General features: G+C 40.5%; 1 protein-coding gene across 3 annotated transcripts in view; it reads left to right on the forward strand.

The window, feature by feature from the left end:
• The first annotated feature begins 7,599 nt into the window (after positions 1–7,599).
• The window catches only part of LOC148029651 (DNA-directed RNA polymerase), a 28,464-nt gene continuing 15,137 nt past the window's right edge, over positions 7,600–20,926 (forward strand). The window contains exon 1 of one of the 3 annotated variants that reach the window (XR_015692069.1): positions 7,600–7,808. Coding sequence is in view for 2 of the 3 variants with exons in the window: in XM_087685896.1 (XP_087542022.1) it covers positions 7,693–7,808 (116 nt within the window). In the remaining variant the exon portion in view is untranslated. The remainder of the gene's footprint in view (positions 7,809–20,926) is intronic. The other 2 variants (XM_087685896.1, XM_087685895.1) reach the window with 2 other exon arrangements.

The following is a 20,926-nucleotide window of genomic DNA, read 5'->3' on the forward strand; positions in this document are numbered from 1 at the left end:
ACTATCATATTATATATGAATAAAGAATGGGCAGTCACAGTATATACGGGTAGGTCCAGAGGCCTTTTACCCCAACAACCTTCCATTAAAAGGCCAATGTGGCTGGGGAGTGAAAACAAAGAAAAAAAAAGAAAAAGACAAGGTGAGGAATCATAACATCTCACCCAACGCCCAATCGAAAAGCGAGCTGTGCAAGAAGTATCAGGAACCTCTGCAGAAAAAGAGTCAAGCATCCTCGAGTCCATGACATCTAGGAGATAAGCGATCTTGCAACTCCATACAATGGAGCAATCCAAGAATGCTTCTCATGAAGCAAGCACAACTCATCGGTTCATGGCTGTAAAGCATCAGTCGCGCATAGCATCAGCGTGGCGCATATAAGACATCAGAGAGCAGTCAAACTCTCCAGAGTCAATCACTGAAAGAGGGCCAGCATCCCGGACACTCGTCCAACGGGGTCTCAATACTACATGTGGCCTCAGCGAAGCGGAAGACTGACATATGACTGGCTATCTAGCCTACAAAACTACAAGAAAACGGCTCTCATGAGCCTACAAGGGGTCTAGCAAGTGACCACCAACATCCTGACCCTAACTGCTATGCATAGCTATGTCATCTGGGCCAATAAGTGCCTCATTTTTAGCATAAACAACTTGTTGTAATGGCACTATAGCTACTATAAAATCAGCCATAAAGCGTACTGAATGCTCATCAAGAGGGCTAAGAGGTGTCTGCATCTCATAGAAGACAACATGACGGCTGCGTATGACCTGTTGGGCATCCAAATCCCATAATCTGTAGGCCTTAAAGTCGCCATCTCCATAACCAAGGAGGATACATCTACGTGACATAGGCTCATGTGGGATATGTATAGATGCTTGGCAGCCAAACATCCTCAAGTAATTATAGGAGGGCTGCATGCCACTCCATGCCTCATGGGTGTGTAATACCATCCAAGGTCAAGCACGGCGTCTTGTTAACGAAATAGACTGCTGTCATAAGGGCCTCAGCCCAAAAGCCATAAGACAACCCAACTGTGGTAAGCATAGAAGCAACCTTTGCCTGTAAGGTCAGACACATGCCATGAGCAATCCCATAATACCATGGGCACAAGAAATCAATGTCATACTGCTGACAAGAGGTCCGAAAGCTAGGAGAGAGAACATGACTCTCATAATCCATCTGCAAGCACCTAGGCCTGCTACTAGCAGAATCCATAAACCTATCAAGCATAACTACAGCATCCTCAATCTGCACCAAGGAAAAATGCCAAACACGATGGGTAGCATGATCAACAAAGGTCAAAAAGTACGACACTCCACCAAGTGACTGGGAAGGTATAGGTCCATATACTGCACAATCGACAAGATCTAGAGGAGCATGCCTCATACAATCGCCATAAGCCAAGGGAGCTCTGCAAGGACCAAGAGTACAATCAAGGCAAACATCAAGATCTATAAGTGACATAGGAGGCAGCAATGAATCTGAACAAGACAAGATCTCCATCTCTCTGTGGTGCATATGGCCTAGGCGATAATGCCATAACAATGCATGTGGTATTCGGATAACTGCAACCATAGAATCTCCCACATGAGAGACATGAACTAGGTAATGAGAACCAACTCGAGAACCTCTAGCCAAAACCAAGCAACCATGACAAATTTTTAATGACCTATCCTAAAGAGAAATAGAGTAACCTGCATCATGCAACTGACTGACAGAAATCAGGCTCTTACTGAGCATGGGAATATGTAGAACATCCCTGAGCATAAGAGAAGTCCCATTAGGCAAAGCTAGGTGTATGTTTCTTGTACCAACAATAGCATAAGTTTTCTCAAGGCCCATATCAATACATCCATCAACCTCCCTGTAAGAAGAGAACCATGCTCTATGAGGGGTAACATGACAAGATGCCATAGAGTCAAAAAGCCAATCAAAGGCATGGGCCTGATCATTGCGCAAGTAAGCTATAGGGAAACTAGATGACAGGAGGATATGCTCAACTACATCATCATGGGTAACTGCACGTACCTCACCACTAGAAAGAATGGTAATACCTGCTGCATCACTAACTCTCTACTCATGTCGAGTCCATCTCTGTCTTTGCTACTCTCTAATCCATCTAAAGCATTTTCTTTGAACATGCCCAAGCTTCCCACAATGGAAGCAAACAACATCTGAAGTAGAAGAACCCGTAGAAGATGACAAGGAATCCAAGTCATCATGAATAGGGCTATCCATAGCATCCATGGAGCTCAAGCAATTGAGGGTTGTCCCAACATAGGGAACCTACTCGTAAAGACAATCATCTGCTAGTACATTAGTGGTAGAAGCATGCTGCAAATGCTCATGAAACCTCAATGGATGGGAGGACATAAAGGCATCAATCAAGGATGCAAAAGCTCCCACATGAAGAAGAGTCGTAGCCAACTGCATGACATAACCAACCACAGTACAGTAAAGCATAAGACATCTATCATAAGAGCATATGATATTCAGCCATGAAATCAGCCCATAACCATATGCATATGCATAGCTCTGCAGTACATCATGCCACGAAGGAACATCCAAGTCAAGTAAAGACCGACAAGTGGCAAAGCATCCTGCAAGAGTCAAGCTCCAGGTGAAGCCCAAACATCTATACAACAACATCTAAATAAGTGGCTCTGTAAGGTATACAATAGTAGACCATGTGCATAGATGGGTAAGCATACATAACATATGCTCTCTAACATGGACGGGCAACAGGAGCCCAACTAGCATAGAAGCTAGACAACAGAGGAGCAAGAAAGCCATAATTGTAAATCCCAAGCACTATCCAAGTCCACTGATTAGTAAGTATCCCGCATATCAAATGCAAACGAGCAATCACAGCTCAATAGGCAACTGCCAAAACAAGGGAGCAGTTCACTGCTCAATACATGTAAGTGCATCCAAGTAATAGCCAAGATCCATAATCGGAGCATCAAATCCCATATAGCATCCAAGGTCGTAACGGAAAAAGCCAAGTCGTAATGGAAAAATCCAATGTCCAACTGCTCAAGGGAATACTCAAATGAATGTCGAGACGAGCTCAAACAACTGCCATCCACAACCAAAGCATAAAGCATTCACCAAGACATCATAACCCGTACTGGGTAGCCTAGGCATAAACCATGTCATAGATGAAATGCCAGCTGCAAAGAAGTGACAGTCAAACCCAAATTGAGCTCTAATCTCAGCTCAAAAGCTTTCTAGAGCATAAATAAGACATGTGGCATAGTCCAAATACATCATGACATCATATCGAGTAGCCGGGAGCACCCCCTGACCAATAGGTATAACCCAACTGTAGCATAAATAGCTTCAGCCCTGAAGTTTCTAGCAACATATAACCTCTTTAAAATGAGCAAATTAGTGCTCAATCCAAGTTCAAATCCATAGGCAAACTATAGGCATACATTCCCGTATGTATAGGCACCAATCGGACATCAAATGCCAAGACCTGTAAGCATAAATTTGAAGTAACAGGTGGCTACCCTATAGTCAATGGCTGAGCTAAATCAGCTCCAAATGCGTCTCACATAAGAGGCATAACATCCACAAGTGATCCGGTATAAACAGACATCAGTAGAAGTATCACATAAGCCATAGACATACAAATACATGTTGTCTCGGACTTGAAATCTGTTGCAGAATATTTTGTCATTAGAATTTGGAAAATCCAACATCACCATCGCGTCCAGAGCTTGCCAAAACCCCAACTTAGACTCTTGCCTTGCTTGAATCGGGTTCCGAATGCCCAAGATGATATGACAAAAAGAGTGATTTTTGGGCCAGATTTGAAACAGCCACAAAAAAAATGTGAGCTGGTTGGGGGGGTCTGTTGTCCCACATGTCAACAATGGGGCCCAAAGGGGGCACAAATGGGGGCCAAAGAAGGCCTACACCAAGCCTCAGCAAACCTTGATAGGCTAGAAGCAAGATCCAGGTGAAGGAAGCTCCAAGAGGTGTGAGCTATGGCTACCCACAACTTGTGAAAACCCTATTGAGTTGAAAACTGAGAATGAAGATCTCATACCTTGTGTGGAAGGCCAGGATGAGCTCTTGAAGACCCACTCTGATACCAATTGAAGGGGATGCAATGGTAGTGGAGAAGGAGAAGAGGAAGATGCAGGAGAGGAGAGCACACACAATGTAGGTGTTGTCCAACTGAACTGATAGCCTTATTGCATTATCATATTATATATGAATAAAGAATGGGTGGTCACAGTATACACGGGTAGGCCCAGAGGCCTTTTATCCCAACAGCCGTAATATCCCTCTCATCACAAAATTGAATTGAACTTAATATCCCTCTCATCACAAAATTGCTCAAATACCTTAGAAATATATTCACCCCAATTGTTGTCAAATCGTAGGAATTTCAATCCATGCTTAGATTAGTTCTCAATCATAGCAAGAAAGCATTGAAACATAGGCAAAACTTCTTACTTACCCAAACCTTATGCGAATAATCATCAAATAATATAACAAAATACTTTGCACCACCTAGTGACTGACATGGCATGGGACCACAAACATCTGAATGATAATAGTCAACGGCTTGTCCACAGATATAGAACTAGACTTTTTATGTGAGTTATGAGTCTGCCTACCATATAAACAATGACGGCATAAATCAAAACATGAGTAGTCATCAAGAGGCACTAAGTACTACAAACGAGTAAGGACTGTCATCCATTTAAGGGACATATGCCCAAGATGGTGATGCCAAAGAGAGACGTATGGAAGATTAGTCATAGCCAAAATATAATCAATAGATCCAAATACAAGCAAGGAATATAGGCTACCAACCTTAGCACCTCTAGCAAAAATAAGATTGCCATGTATAATATTCCATGCAGAATCACCAAAAGATACATGATACCTATCATCATCCAATTGTCCAACCAAGAGAAGGACATGACATACATCATGCAACACAAACAAAGAACTAGTACCAAATTGTAATCTCATATCACCTATGCCAACAATGTCACGTAGTGATCATCACCAATCAAATTGAACTTCTAATAGTGTAGTAGATATAAAACCAATGATAATGCGGGGTTATATGGAAGGACACCCCTAAATCAAGAAGGTAGTAAGAGGATTGAATATCAATCAACTCAATAGCCTCAACTAAAGAAGTTGCAATAATATAATCATCTAAATTGTACTCTAAGTCATTGATCTCTTCAATCTTAACATTGGTCTTAAGAACAATGCTGCGATCACCAAAAGACTTGGCATTATCCTATACTTTCCCTTGGCCTTTTTCATGCTTATCATTGTGCATTTTATGGCATTGCGACCTTATGTGACCCTATTGCCCAAAATAACGACAAGTGAAAGATGGCTTAGGACTATAGGACTTATTGCATAATTGCCCACGAGACTTAGACATGCACCTATTGAGCTATGAGTCTCTACTACTCCCTTTACCATCATGTTTGCCTCTAACTATAAACACATGAGAAGTATGACGGCATCAATGTTCTTCCTATTTGCTTCTTCTATAACCAAAGCTCCATCTACATTAGAGAATTTCAACTCATCTCTAGGAGATTGGCACTCACATTGATACAAAATGTATCCTAAGACTCAAGTAGTGTAACAAGTAAGAATAGAGACTTTATGTTACCCTCAACCTTAATGCCATGTGAGATAAGCTAACTGATAAAGGAGTGGAACTCATTCAAATGAGTGGACGTAGGAGTGCCCTCATTCATGCCAAGGTCCACTAGATTCTCTAACCAATACAACTGATATGCAAGACTTTTCTTGTCATAAAGATCACATATCTTTTGTTATAAAGCATAAGGACCACCTTCTCTCTCAATAACATTGAAATAAACCTACTTGGACAACAATAAGATAATTGTGGACTTGCATATCTCATTCAAATTAGCCCATGCTTTTGCATCAACCTCCTCAAGTTTTATGCCTTTGCATTTCAATAGTCGAATTTGCTTCCTCTGCATTAATACTTGTCGAATACGAGGCTTCCAATAATTGAAGTTGGTGCCATCCAATTTGTCAATGGATCATTGTCCATTGATGTGAATCAACATCTTGCATAATTTATGGTGTCGAAGCTTCTGCTACTTTCTAATCTCACTTGCTAACACTCAAATCCTCAATAGAAAAGAGTTTCTCTTAGGGGATGTGGAATGCACTTCACAATTTGAAGGTGTCGATATTAGGAAGAGAGGTTAAGTTGTTGGTCTGCCATTTAATTACACTAGGTTCCATCAAGATGGTCAAGTAGCATAACTATCATTTGAACATTGTTAAGGCTTATGTTAACTCAAGAATAGAACACAAAAACTTCAATGTATGTTGTCTTCCTTTCATTGGAATAAGGATGGTTACACATTGAGTGATGGATGGCTTACCCTCATTAGTGCATTGGCATGCACTTTTTGAATTTGGGCATGGACATGGATACAATAAGTGGGCTGGGAAGACTCCTTATCCAAAGGTGGGTGGGGAATTCACTTGTTGAGCAGATAAATAACATGTCCTATCCCCTCTAGTGTGTAAAGGACATGAATGTCTAACCCCTAAATAAGTATTTTGGTTGGTTAAAATGTACAAAGTGGATGTCTATCATCTACTATGTAACTAGCTCAAGAATAGAAGCTTTACACTTCTCTTTTTCTAAAGGGAGGCTATATTGATCAATACTTAGTTTACAATTAATTTTACGCTAGCTACACATTGAGATTGTTTGTGAACAAAGGAGGCAAAAGGAAGGTGTGTGTAGCCATGTGGCTTATCGATAAATTGGCTTGCATTTTTTAGATGGTGGATAGTTTAAGGTGGGCAAAACCCTCCACCTAGGTAGAGATAGTAACCATACTCAAAAAGTGTAGTTTGGATTCGATGAGAATTAAACTGCCATCAATAGAGTGAAAGAGGAGGGTCACAACCATTAGGCCATGTTAGTTGAGAACTCCCTCATCCCACGACATCGAGTTGAGTTGGTAGCTGATAGCTCCATCCTCACTCGTGACATAGTCCCTTGCTATGCCTTCTGCTACCTTGTAAATTCGATCTTGATATGAATATGAGCTTCTGCCCTCACGATGGGCCATTCTGCAAACTTGCGAGCATTCTGTGAGTTTCATGTCGCGTTTTGTGTTGTGTTGAGTTGACCTCGTGATGTGTTAAGTTGGTGAAAGTGCAATGTTGTGCAACGGGTCTAGTGGTTGTTTGGAGCTTGCCGAACGGGGTCAAGAGAGGGCCCCGCATGGGTCTTTGAGGGCCGGACCGTAACACTTGGTATCATGGGTGCCTTCACAAGAAGTTTAGATATTTCTCCATGTGGGAAAAAGGGCTCTTTTCCCTTGTTTTCCCCTCTAGTATTCAACATCATGAGATTCTTCAAGGGAGGGACCATATCCCTAGCTAGGTGCGTCACGATGTTATCATATTTCACAATGTGGGAATCATAGCGAGAATTTGTCTAAAACTTTCTTGGCATCGGTATGTAAACCAAAGCACCTTTTCTTACGAGGCGCCGCGGGCGGGGGTTTTGGCCGCGTGTAACCGGCCTGTCACAAAGTAGTTCGGTGCCGTGTGAACAAGCTCTTTATTGTCTAACGTTATGAATTTTTAGGTCGAGACCTTCGCGCGCCCGCTGCTTCGAGTGTTGGTGGGGCGACGATGCAGCCGGAATGGCTGAAGGTGGCGAGAGCAGAGCTGGAAGTGTGTGTGCATCCTGCCTGGGCCAGCAACATCCGCAAGGGTGTCCAAGACACTCTCAATTCGCTGCTCTTCCGGTAATCCTCACTGCTATGTATGAGAGAGAGAGAGAGAGAGAGAGAGAGAGAGAGAGAGTGTGTGTGTGTGTGTGTGTTGGGGAGGTGTGGTTCTATATTCTGGCCCTTGGGGTCATCTTCGTGATCGACCATGTTTGTTGAGAGCTCAGCAAGTTTTGTTTTTCGATTACTTGGGAGAATGCAGCCGGAGTGAACGCTTATTTTGCTTAGCTATCCACAAATGGATGGCTTAACGTTTATGAGGAACGCCATCTATAAAGTAGGCGTGTGTATTGCATAATTATGAAGCATAACTCAATCAAGTGGCCTCCCCACAAGTGGCATAGTAGGCAAGTCTTGAACAGTTGCAGAGCAGAAGGTCATACAACAGTAAATGTAGGGTGAATCAAGTTGCTAACTGATCTGGAAGGTTGGACAGCAGGTGCCAACAACAAGTACCAGTGGACAACGACTTGAACTAAGATATCTTCCATACAGGGTGTGTAGACAACAGAGTTTAGCGACTCGAACTAAGATATCTTCCATGCAGGGTGTGGACAATAGAGTTTAGGTATCTATAATTGGCAAACATGAGATTGGACTGAGTGGTAAGTAAAATGTCTATTTATAGATAAATGGGTCCTTCCAAATTTAGAATTTGGCTTATGGGACATGGACACTCTCTAGGATTGTGATTCTTTTTAATAAAAGTTTGGTAATTTTGAGTTTTAGAATAATTAAGAGCTAATTAAGTATAGAATGCATTTTTAGCTCAACATCCCCTCTCAAATCTAAAATTGAAGCCACGAAGGGATAGTCAAGATAACTTAAGTTCAATGTTTTTTTGACCCCAATGCATTCCATGCCAAAGCAGTTAGGGCATTGAGGAAAGGGTGCTCGTTGCTTGCCCAGTCACTTACCAAGACTATAGAGGCAATGATTATCTTATCAAGGGAGCCCAAATGATCACCCCAAAGAGGCCAAGGCATTGGACAAAGAGTGTTTGTTGGTTACCTAATAGCCTATTAGGACTTGGAAAGGTGGATGGAATCACATTGAACATTTTCTTTTCTTAAAAAAATGTATTTTAAATCATAGTTTCATCATATTTAGTAATCTATGCCTTTAGGGAAGAATAAATGGGATGGTTAGACCCAATACATCACAAAACGGACAAGCTATTGTCAGAAGTAGTGCAACAATGGAAGCATAGACAAGTGCTGAAATCAATCGCTAAACACAAGATAGAAGAGAAAGAAAACAAAAGAATATTGCAAAAGAAGAGAACTTAGAGATGTGCTTGGGAAATGGAATCCATATATTAAACACAAGAATGACGCATATAGCAGTGAGTCACTGGCTATGTGGACACTGACACTAGCTCCTCTCTCCAATTGAAAGACCACTTGAAGAATGACAATGATTGAATGGGAGGAGGAGGAGCCATAGAATAAATACGTAAAAAATATACCAAATATGGTTGTTGGTCGGCTAGTATTTAATACTAGTCTATTGGCATAACTTATCATAAATATTATATAAAAAATCACTTAAATAATACCTAAAATATAGACTAAAATGCCTTGCCTATCTAGCATGTATAGACTCACACGTGAGTTGACAATCCCGCTTGGATCATGGGTGATTGGATACAATGATAATGACTCATCGCAATCCATATAACATAGAACCATGGATACCCAAGCAGTGGGTGATCAAGCCACCACCGAGGTGTCTCGAAAGAACTTGATGTTGATGTCGATCGTATTAGCTCTTGAAAATAGAGAAAAGTCATAAAAGATCTTTGTATTTGTCAACAATGTCTCGTAGTAAGAGACAAGACCAGCTTTTCAAAAATGCCTTTGAACATACGTGACCATGGATTTTGCACCTTTGGCCAAGCCCGCCAAAGTCTCCCCTCAAGTGAGCTTGGACTAGGAGCCAATTCTGCTCTTTGTTAAGTAACTAGCTCATCATGAACTTGGATGTCGATCTTAGTTTTAGGATTTGAACCTACTAGACTTTGGTCGACGCATTAGGAATGTTTGTCTTTGGAACTTGAGCACTTGTATACCTATATATATGAGGTTCGATTGTCCATCTCATTGTCCTCTCACTCTCTCTCTGACACTAGAGAGTTGTGAAGGATGACCGCATCACTTGGATTAGAAAGCAGCAATGGAAGGGGTGGTTAAGCCCTTTCCTCGGTCTAGAGAAGTGGACAATATTAGATTTGGGGCTAAATTTGTCTTGTAAGGAGTAGAGTGAAGGCCAATTTCCAAGAAAACTAAGGGGTAAATTGGTTTAAAGGGTTGCTAGTGAGTTTTGACAGCAAGAGGTACTTGGATTAGTAGAGGGGATTATAGAATCTTAGATATACTCCATCCATTTGCAATAAAAGCTAAAGTAATACCGCAAGGGGCGCCAATGTTGGGGCTAACAAGCTCTCCATTGTTCAAGATTAAAGTGATAAAGTGTGCATTTCAATTTATGTGAATTAATTACTTCTTGTAATTAGTATTAAATCAAGTTGCTAGCACCCTATCCGAGGAGGAAGGCTAGTTTCATTGGCTAAATATTAGCGACTCGTTGAGTTCTCCACCACAAGGGCTCCTAATTACCTTGATGACTAGGTCACATTGTTCTTGGACAAGCTTTCTAATAAATATTTTAATTTCATACAATAAGTGATTCATAGTTGACTATCCCACATTCTATGAGTTTAAGTGTCAGCTATTGTATTATGCTCGGCTATTCGATAAGTTCCATAGTTTCTATGATCACCATCTCTCAAAGGGGGCATTAAGGGTTGAAGCAAAAACGAAAATCAAACTCAAAATCACAATAAAAAACAACACCAATCAAGTGAATCCCAAGGAAATATCAAGTTTGCTTTTCAACTTTGGTGGTAGAATGTATATAAGAAAAATAGATATTGCCAACATTGTCAAAAGTTTGATCATGTTGATGATGAGTGTTGATCAAAGGTAAGAGGCATCCAACCTAAACCCAAGAATCAGATCCCACCCCTTAGTTGGGTAAACCCAAGCAGGGGACGTAGAGTAGTGGCAACCAAAATCGGGGGAAGTGGAGGACTCAAATCCACGCTGCTGTTGGGCAACTAAACTATCACAACTAGTTTTATTCTCCACTCCAGAGGCATGTTTTACTTGTCTGCTAGACCACTAGTTCACCTTGTCTTTGTAGAGTCATCAAAGGATGCGAGCTTCGCGAGTTACCTCTTGATGAGGTGACCATAGAAGCCCACTTTATGCAACCAAGGACTTGTATTGTGGATAGTGGAGCTAGTGGCCACCCATCATATGATTCCCATCCAGCACATTTTTTTTCTCTCGGTTCCTTGCAGTGGAAATGTTCGATGTGGAAACAACTTCTCAATTAAGATCCATTGTTGTGTCGAGATGGGCGATTCAGTCTGATAACTGATACGATGGGGCAAAGTAGAATACAACTTAGTTCGATTCAAGACAGAGGCATAAGAGATACGTTTCTCCACCCAACCTTGCCTAGTTAATTGCTGGCAACTCCCATCGTGATCTGATTGCTAGCCGTCAACTCTTGGTGAGTCCTACTATTCTTGGACTCCCTTTAGTTTTAGGCTCCTCTAAACCCCGTTCGGGTGCCCAAGGCCCCCGGACGGTCATTCCTCGCGCTTGTTTCCCGTAATTTACCTAATTAATGTAACATTTCCTTTCCCTTAAGAATCGGTTTCGTCCTCGAAAACGATACTTGGAAGGTCTAATTGTAAATTGGGAAACCTTTTCCTTAAGGTACTTACTCGCTCCCATGTTGAGCTTTCTTATGAACAATCTTTCCATTTGACCAAACATTCTTGATAAATAGTATTCCTTGTTTGTCTGTTACAAACATTTAATATTCTTTCTGGTTCATGTGGATTAGATCGGTCGTCTAAAAACTCCTCAATGCTATCATTTAGGATTAGATTATTCAAATCACCCAGCTTCTTCCTTAAATTACTTACATGAAAAACTGGATGTATTTTACTACCAGCAGGTAGTTGGAGCTTGTAATTCTGTTCTCCCACCTTTTTAAGTATTGTGAAAGGACCACAATACCTGGGTGAAAGTTTTGAACATTGTCCCGTTTTCATGGTTTTTGGTTTGTTCTGGCACTTTAAGATAGACCAATTCTCCTTCTTCAAAGGAGACGTCTCTTCGGTGAGGATCTACATAAGCTCTAGCACGATTTTGAGCTTTCTTAATATTTTCTTGAGCAAATTTTAACATACTATTCATATCCTCCAAAAAGTCCTTAGCTGCCTGAACCTTTTCCTTATGCAGTCCTACTGTATGAGGAGCTCTGGGTTGAAACCCATACATTAACATAAATGGACTATATCCAGTGGAAGAGTGCTTGGCACTATTATATGCAAACTCTGCTATCGGTAGATAGTCTTCCCAATTAGTTTACCTTTTACTTACATATGACCTAAGCATATCTTCAAGGATTTGGTTAACCCTTTTAGTTTGCCCATCTATTTGCGGGTGGTCCGCCGTACTCATGCTAAGTTTTGTATCCAATTTCCTAAATACTGCACGCCAAAATTGACTATCAAATTTTCTATCCCGATCAGAAACTATATTTGCCGGAAGGCCATACAATGGGTATATGTTCTCTACGAACAATCTAGCCAATTCTGGTGTTTTAACATCCGTTGAAGTTGGAATAAACCTAGCCATTTTGGTTAACCTATCCACAATCATCCACACAGAGTCGTGCCCCCTCTGTGTTGTGGGTAATGTAACAATAAAATCCATGGAGATACTCTCCCATTTTCCTGAAGGAATCTCTAATGGATGGAGAAGTCCTCCCATTTTCAATCTTTTAGCTTTATTAACCTGGCATTTATTACATTTGACCACATAGTCAAGGACGTCCTTATTCATTCCAGGCCAATAGATTTGCCTTTTAATAAGACTATAAGTCTTATTAACTCCTGGATGTTCCGCGCGAGGGGTATCATGACACTCAAAGAGTATCTGGCGCCTTATTTCTTTATCTTTCGGGACACATACCCTACCCTTGTAGAGTAAATAACCATTATCAATGGTAAAATTCTTCCACTTGAATCCGGTTTGAGCAACTCTTGATGCTCCATTTCCTTGTTGAACATCCTCAGATATTTCTTCCTCAATGGAGGCCCTTCCATTTGGATCCCTATTTTCTATTGCTTCCCATATGTTGGAATATGCTGGATCAACTTGGCATTTCCCTTTTAAGGATTCAAGCAAATCGGATGTGAACTGAGTAAAACTCAATTCATTTATGATAGGCATTTTGCTGAGTGCATCAACCACTATATTATACTTTCCTTTTCTATACCTTATCTCATAGTCGAACTCTTGGAGGAGTTCGGCCCATCTGGCTTTACGCCCTTGTAGATCCAGTTGGTCACTAAGCCACTTAATGCTTTCATGATCCGACAAGATGAAAAGTTTGGCACCATACAGATAGTGCCTCCATTTCTTCATTGCATGTACTATTGCATACAACTCCCTCTCATAAACATAATAATTCTGTTTTGCACGGTCTAATTTCTTGCTTTCAAAAGCAACTGGTCGACCTTCTTGTAATAAGACCGCGCCTATCGCCTTATCACTGGCATCGACTTTAACCACAAATGGTTTATTGGGATCCACAATTAATAGTACTGGAGTTGTAGCAATAGCTACCTTAAGTTTTTGAAAACTTTCATTTTGGTCTGTTCCCCAATTAAAGCTCTTTCCTTTCCCTTTAAGTTGGTGTGTCATTGGAACAGCTATTTTGGCATAATCTTGAATGAATCTACGATAAAATCCAGATAAACCTAGGAAGATCTGCAGCTCTTCCAGGTTCCTTGGAGATGGCCATTCAATAATTGCCCTTACTTTTTCTGGATCCATCTTTATTCTCTCTTTTGAGATAATATGCCCCAAATATTTGACCTCTTGTGCGAAGAATTCACATTTAGTTTTCTTTGCATAAAGGGAATGCGTTCTTAACAGTTGGAATACCAATTGTAAGTGTTCCAAATGTTCTTCTCTTGATTTACTAAATATCAAAATATCATCCAAGAAGACTACTACAAAATGTCCTAGATCGGGCCGTAACACACTATTCATCAGTTTCATAAAGGTAGCTGGTGCATTAGCGAGGCCAAAAGGCATCACCAAAAAATCATAATGCCGGTATCTAGTACAAAATGCTGTCTTAGGAACATCTTGTGCTTTAATTCTTACTTGGTGATAGCCTGATCTTAAATCTATCTTTGTGAAGAATTTTGCCCCTTGTAATTGATCAAAAAAGATCTTCCATTCTGGGCATAGGAAATTTATTCTTCACCGTATTAACTTTTAAGTGCTTTATGATCAACACAAAGTCGCATAGAACCATCTTTTTTCTTTACCAATAAAATTTGCGAAGCCCAAGGTGAATTACTGGGTTGTATAAACCCTTTATTAAGGTAATCCTTAATTTGTTTTTCAACTTCTTGGTACTGTGTTTCACTTAACTTATAAGGTGGTTTAGAAATAGGGTGTGTATCCTTATTTGTGTCAATTGGGTGATTTATATCACCCCTATCTGGTGAAAGGCCACTTGGTAAATCAGAAGGAAACACATCTTTAAATTCATCTAACAAACCACTTAATTTATTATTTACATTCAACTCACAAACATAAGAAAATTGTTGCTTTATATTACAGGAAGTAAAAGTGTTTTGTACAGGAAGAGACCATAACATATATACCTCACAAGCTTCCTTCTTTATCAGCTTCTGAACCTCAGTGGAACACAACAAAGGATTATCAGATACTTCATGTTCACCTTGAATCACAAAAGTCTTACCATCCCTTTCAAATTCCAGTGTATTATGATGATAACTGCGTTTTAAGGATGGCTGCAATCCCGATAGCTACTCCCTCCCTAAAGTAATATCGGCTCTTTCCATATTCATAATTTGGAAATTAAGTTTATCTTTATATCCTTGGATCTCAATTTCCAAATTGGATACCATTGTATCCCATATTTTATTATCTTGACCTTGCATCATACGAACAACATATTGATGCCTACTCTTTTGTTGGGGAAGTTTCAATTTTTTGACAAGTGCATAATTTATGAAATTGTGAGTAGCAGAGTCATCAATCATGACTCTAACCCTCTTTCCAGCTATATCAATCCATGCACTCTAACTAAATTATGTGGCCCAAAGGTAGGCTGCCACGTAGAAGTTGACATTCAACACGTGTTGTACATCCTTGTGCAAAACCTCTAAAGATTTATACCTTTCATGCCCTGTATGTTAAAGGTTGCTATGTATGGAATACCAAGGTACTCGATCTAACTAGGCTTCACCTTGTGAGGCCTTACATATTGTTTCTTTTTAAAAGGTTGTTTCTTGCTCTTAAAAAATAGCATTTTCCTTTTAAATTGGCTTACAAATAATGAGGTTTTCAATTCCTTAGTCTTGGGCTTCGTATCAGTGAGACTAGTGAGTGTACCTGGACGTGTACTATCTTCATTGATTAATGCAAATTTAATTGCCTCTTCAAGCATCTTAGGTGAACTCCTTTTTACTTCCTTTTTACAGGCCTTATCTAGTCTCCTAATGAATCCTCTTGTCTTTTGAAATTCATCTATTTCTTCCAGTTTGAGAATTATCTCACGATATTCCTCCAAATATGTCAGCAGGGGTCTTCCCTTTCGTTTGACATAATCCCAATCTTCCCAATTTCTTTCCATTTTATTTTCAGGAAGGAATTTTTTCAAAAAGACCAATTCAAATTGAGCCCAAGTTTTAGGTATTTTATTTGCCTCCTTTAAAGTTCGCCACCATTTATATGCCTTTGGCCCCAAAGTTAAACTGGCCTCCAGCGCTTGGAGATGTGGTGGAGTATTTTTAAGTTTGTGCAAATCTTCCCATTTTTGGAGAAAATTAAAGATAGTATCTTTATTTCTATCTTTTTCCTCCCCGTGAAACTGAGGGGGTTTCATATCTTTTAAAACTGGATTATCCCTCAACTTGTGGTGGGGTTCCTTAGGATCTCGCATAATCACATCCAAATCTTTCGATGAAGATGGGATATCCGAGGTTTCTAACTTATTTTTATCCCTTTCTAGTAATAAAGTTAATTGAGATTTTATTTCGGTGAGTGTTTGAGTTAAAAATTCCATTTGAAACCCCTATGCCTGCACACGAGCAGTTAGATCATCAAATTGTTCTCGTGTGGTAAAAAATTCTTCCCACTGTTCTTCTTGTATCTCCGTTTCATGGGGATCTACCATAGGGTGGTCCCCCGAACTAGAACCCTCAATTACTCCCTCTTTCCCTTTCTCTTCCATTAATACACTGGAATTGGAAAGCAAATATAAGAAATTTGCGTACAAAGTAAAGTACTTCCTTGGTTATAGTGACAGGGCAACTGTTGCTGGTTTTAATAATAACCCCGAAGAGTGAGGGGTAATTTATCTTTCCCGAACTGAGTAGGTCACGCTGAAAATGAAGCTTATTGGCAGAAACAGGTAGTAAGGAGGGGACTAAATATACCCCTTCTTAATGGTCACGTGAACCATCTATGCGCCTTCCCTGAATTCGTTCTCTGCCCAACCTGTACTTGTCATACAACTGTAGTCGGAGCTGGTCACAGAGACGCCAGACGGTAGTGCCGTTTTTAATTGGTTGCGCCTCACGAAGTAGATCATGTCCAGAATACGGGCGTTAAGCGTGTGGGGCACCGTCTTCACGTTGGATGACGGATGACGTGTCGGGTAACGACTTCACGCTAAATTTTGTATGACGTGTCGTGTGGGCGCCGGAAAAAAAAAAAACTTCACGCGTAAACGGAAGCGGGACCTGGCGGCTCTGAAGAAAGGATGACCCGATGGCTCTGAAGAAAGAGGATCCAACGCCTGCTCTGATACCGGTGTTGTGTCGAGATGGGCGATTCAGTCTGATAACTGATACGATGGGGCAAAATAGAATACAACTTAGTTCGATTCAAGACAGAGGCACGAGAGATACGTTTCTCCTCCCAACCTTGCCTAGTTAATTGCTGGCAACTCCCATCGTGATCTGATTGCCAGCCGTCAACTCTTGGTGAGTCCTACTATTCTTGGACTCCCTTTAGTTTTAGGCTCCCCTAAACTCCGTTCGGGTGCCCAAGGCCTCCGGATGGTCATCCCTCGCGCCTGTTTCCCGTAATTTACCTAATTAATGTAACATCCATGGTCTAGGTTGCAGCAAGCTTGATATTGATGAGGGCCGGGATCTCACTTTGTTGGAGATATGTACTACGTACCCCAAATTGGGGTGAACCTTTTATTCATTTAGCAACTTGCCGATTGGGGCGAGGAGCCTTCTTTACGGTGGCCACAATTGACGTCATAGACTCTCAGATTGGTTTAGTAATTGCTTCTAGTGAGTCATAGCCTAGTGGTCTTTATATGATGACCTAATTTCTCTCCAAGTTGATTGCCGTGAACTCTTAAGTTCCATTGTTTCCGGGCTTTAGCCACCACATGGGAGCCTATGAAGCATGAGCATTTTTGGCATTTCCACTTTGGACACCTTGAGTGTGACTCGCTCTATGAGTTGTCACGACATCAGATGGTTGAGGGCCTTGCACGTCTAAATTGTCCAAGGATGTTTGTAGAGCATATCAACCTGGAAAGCAACATTGCATGCCATTTCCTCAACAAACCAGACAGAGCTGAGGAGTCCCTTAGATTGATTCACGTTGATAATTGTGGGCCAGCATCTACTATTGCTCTTAATGGTTGATAAATCGAATACCTTCACATATTTCTCTACATGGGTGTGTCTTGTACAAAATTAGATTGGTCATTGTATCAGAATCATGAGGATTGGTGATCCTTAGCTCCTTGATTTGGAGGCCTCTCCTCATCCATCTCTTCATGTGGAGGCCTCTCCTTAGCTGTCATGATTGGTGTTTGATACATGGTAGACATGTATGGCTCAAAGTTACATGGATGGGTGTGTTGTATTAGATGTGAAATCAATCTTGACTCCCGATGATCCACTATAAGTTTTTGCTTTACCTTAGAGAGTCCCACACCCTATATTGGCACCTTTGTGGGCAATTGGGCAGCTTATTTGTCTTGGGTCTATATATTTTCCACTCCTCTACTCTTATTGTATCATATCTCATCCACTTTGAGAGGGAGATTGGAGGTATTTTTGGTCACCACATCTTGACTCCCGATGATCCACTATAAGTTTTTGCTTTACCTTAGAGAGTCCCACACCCTATATTGGCACCTTTGTGGGCAATTGGGCAGCTTATTTGTCTCGGGTCTATATATTTTCCACTCCTCTACTCTTATTGTATCATATCTCATCCACTTTGAGAGGGAGATTGGAGGTATTTTTGGTCACCACATGTGCCATTTACATGTGTGGTTTGTATGGCACATCTCATGTATCATGTTATGAATTCCATTGCTTTTTCATTCTTTGTTTGAGTTCTTTTCTCTCTCTTTCATTGTTCATTTTTCTTAGTGTTTAATAGTTGCAATTCGGTTTTACTGTTCATGCTCACAAAAACAACCTATGATTGCTTTGACTCCTATAAAAGGCAAGAGTCTCTGGCTATATAGGACATTCCATTGTTGAGGAAACTTCTTGTAAACATTAGGTTTTCATAGTGGCATAATTGATAGTGCTTTGATGTGCCAATCAAAGTTGCTTGGACATAGACAATGACCTTGAGTCACGAAGTATGTTGAGATCAAGTATTACTACAATTTAGAATGGGTTTTTGATCAGAAGTTGGAGCCGTGAATTGTGTTATGAGAGATGATGTTGGTGACCTTTCTATGAAGGCTCTTCCTTTGTTTGGCTGTTTAGCTCCACCCTAGATTTGAGAGGGGGTTTTTAGAAGTACATGCTAGAAAGATTAGATGTGAAAAGATGTGTATTAGATTAAAAGATAACAGTCACATACATTGATCAGGCCTTAGCTAGTTCAAAAGGGAGTTTAACTCAACCAGGTCTTTATTTTCCATTGTACCTAATGTACAAGCAATAGTCTCCATACTTCATACTTAATTTTCTCCCAGTTGATTTCCTGCTTTTCTTTTTGAAAAAGATGCTTATTTCTTATGCCCTTGGTTTCTTGAAGCATTAAGACTCTTATGGAGCTAATCATAATACGCATGGTTCATTTTTAGATTAGGCACATTGAGGGTAAGAAAAATGTAATGGCTGATGCACAATCAAGGAAACCACAAAATTTGGCAATTACTATGGCCTATCACTTAAGAGTTGAATGTTATGAAGGAATAATATGTTGGTGTTCAGGACTTTGCAAATGTGTGTGAGCAGCTATGTAATGTGGAGAAGGCTGGTAAATGAAGTGAGTGATACGTAGCTAAGATGCAATGATTAGCGATGGCATTGGCAGATTGAGAGAAAAACGTGACTAGCAGTGGAGAGTAATAGAGTGAGAGAGATGCACGATGTGTGGGTACACTAGAGTATACCTCTTTTAGGTTTTTTGAGATAGATATATAAAAGTACAAGTGCCAAGGGTGCGCACTGTGTTCACACTCCGTGTACATATGAAAGGTATGATGACCATTTATTTCCAACAACCTCCCTCCTAAAGGCAGTGTGCCTTAAGGTTGAGGAAAAGAATTAGCTAAGTCCAAGTGTGCAGAAAGCTGAAATACATATACTATCCAACTTCCATCATCTATCGGCAATGAGTAAATCTCTTTGTTGGAAGACCCTTCGTGAGAAGACCTCTGCAGGGTCTGTCAAGTACATGCTTGATAAAGTGATCCTTCACCTGTACGTGCTTCGTCTTTGCATGAAAGATGGGGTTTCGTACTATTATGATAGCACTTTCACTATCACAATGGAGGACAAGGACCTCGGTAATTCCAAGCTCTCTCACTAGATGTGAAAGCTATAAAGCCTCATTGCATGCCTCAATGGCAGCCACATATTTTGCCTTTGTAGTAGACAATGCAACACACTTTTGTAGTTTGGAGATTTAGGAAACTACTCCCCCTGTGAAGGTGAATATATACCCTAAAGTAGACTTTTGCAGTTAGCATGACCAGCATAGCGTGCATCTTTAAAGCCAACAACAAATGCCTTCTACTTTCCAAAGTAGATGCACAAATCCTTAGCACCCTTAAGATATCTCATGATACCTTTTATTGCTTTCCAATGCTTTTTGCTAGGATGTGCCATGTACCTGCTAACCACTCCCACTGCACAAATGCTATGTTAGGACATGTAACAACCATAGCATACATCAAGCTACCCATAGTTGAAGCATACGGAACCTTGGCCATTTTAACATTTTCATCATTAGATGCAGGGCTTGGCTCTGTATTGAGTTGCACATATGGAGGCAATGGTAGACCAATTGCTTTTCCCCCCTCCATATTGAAAACGTTGCAAAATCTTGGATACATACTCCTATTGTGATAGATAAAGACGACCTTTTAATTTGTCCGTGAGTATACACATGCCAAAAATGTGATTAGTTGGCCTCACCAAGATCCTTCAAGTCAAAATTGTTGTGTAGGTTCTATTTCAATGTGTCCAAAGTATAAACATTCCTACCAGCAATGAGCATGTCATCCACATACCAAAAAACCAACACAATAAGGCTGCCATCCGTTGCCTTTTGTTGCCTTAAGCAGTGATCCACTTGATTCCTTTTGAATGCTTGAGATTGCATTAATGTATCAAACTTATGATACCATTCACATTGTGTCTGTTTCAGCCCACATAAGCTTTTGTTGAGTTTATATACCAACTTTTCCTTTCCCTTTGCCACAAAACCTTTTGGCTGTTGCATATATATGTCCTCATGTAGAAGCATTATTTACATCCATTTGTATGAGTTTCATATCCTCACATGCAACCAAGCCCAATATGGTTTGCAAAGTATCCATCTTGACGATAGGAGAGAAGATCTCATCAAAATCAATCCCATGTTCTTGCTTGTACTCATTTGCAATAAGCTGTGCTTTGTACTTTGGCGAGGAACTAGAAGCGAGGAACTAGAAGTGATTTTCATTTTGTAAACACATTTGTATGGTAGGACTTTTTGCCCCTTGGGAAAATTCACCAAATCTCA

The sequence above is a fragment of the Lygodium microphyllum genome, chromosome 10 (genome assembly GCF_053477565.2).
Source record: "Lygodium microphyllum isolate KBCC chromosome 10, Lygodium_microphyllum_v1.1.10, whole genome shotgun sequence".
Lineage (NCBI taxonomy): Eukaryota > Viridiplantae > Streptophyta > Polypodiopsida > Schizaeales > Lygodiaceae > Lygodium > Lygodium microphyllum.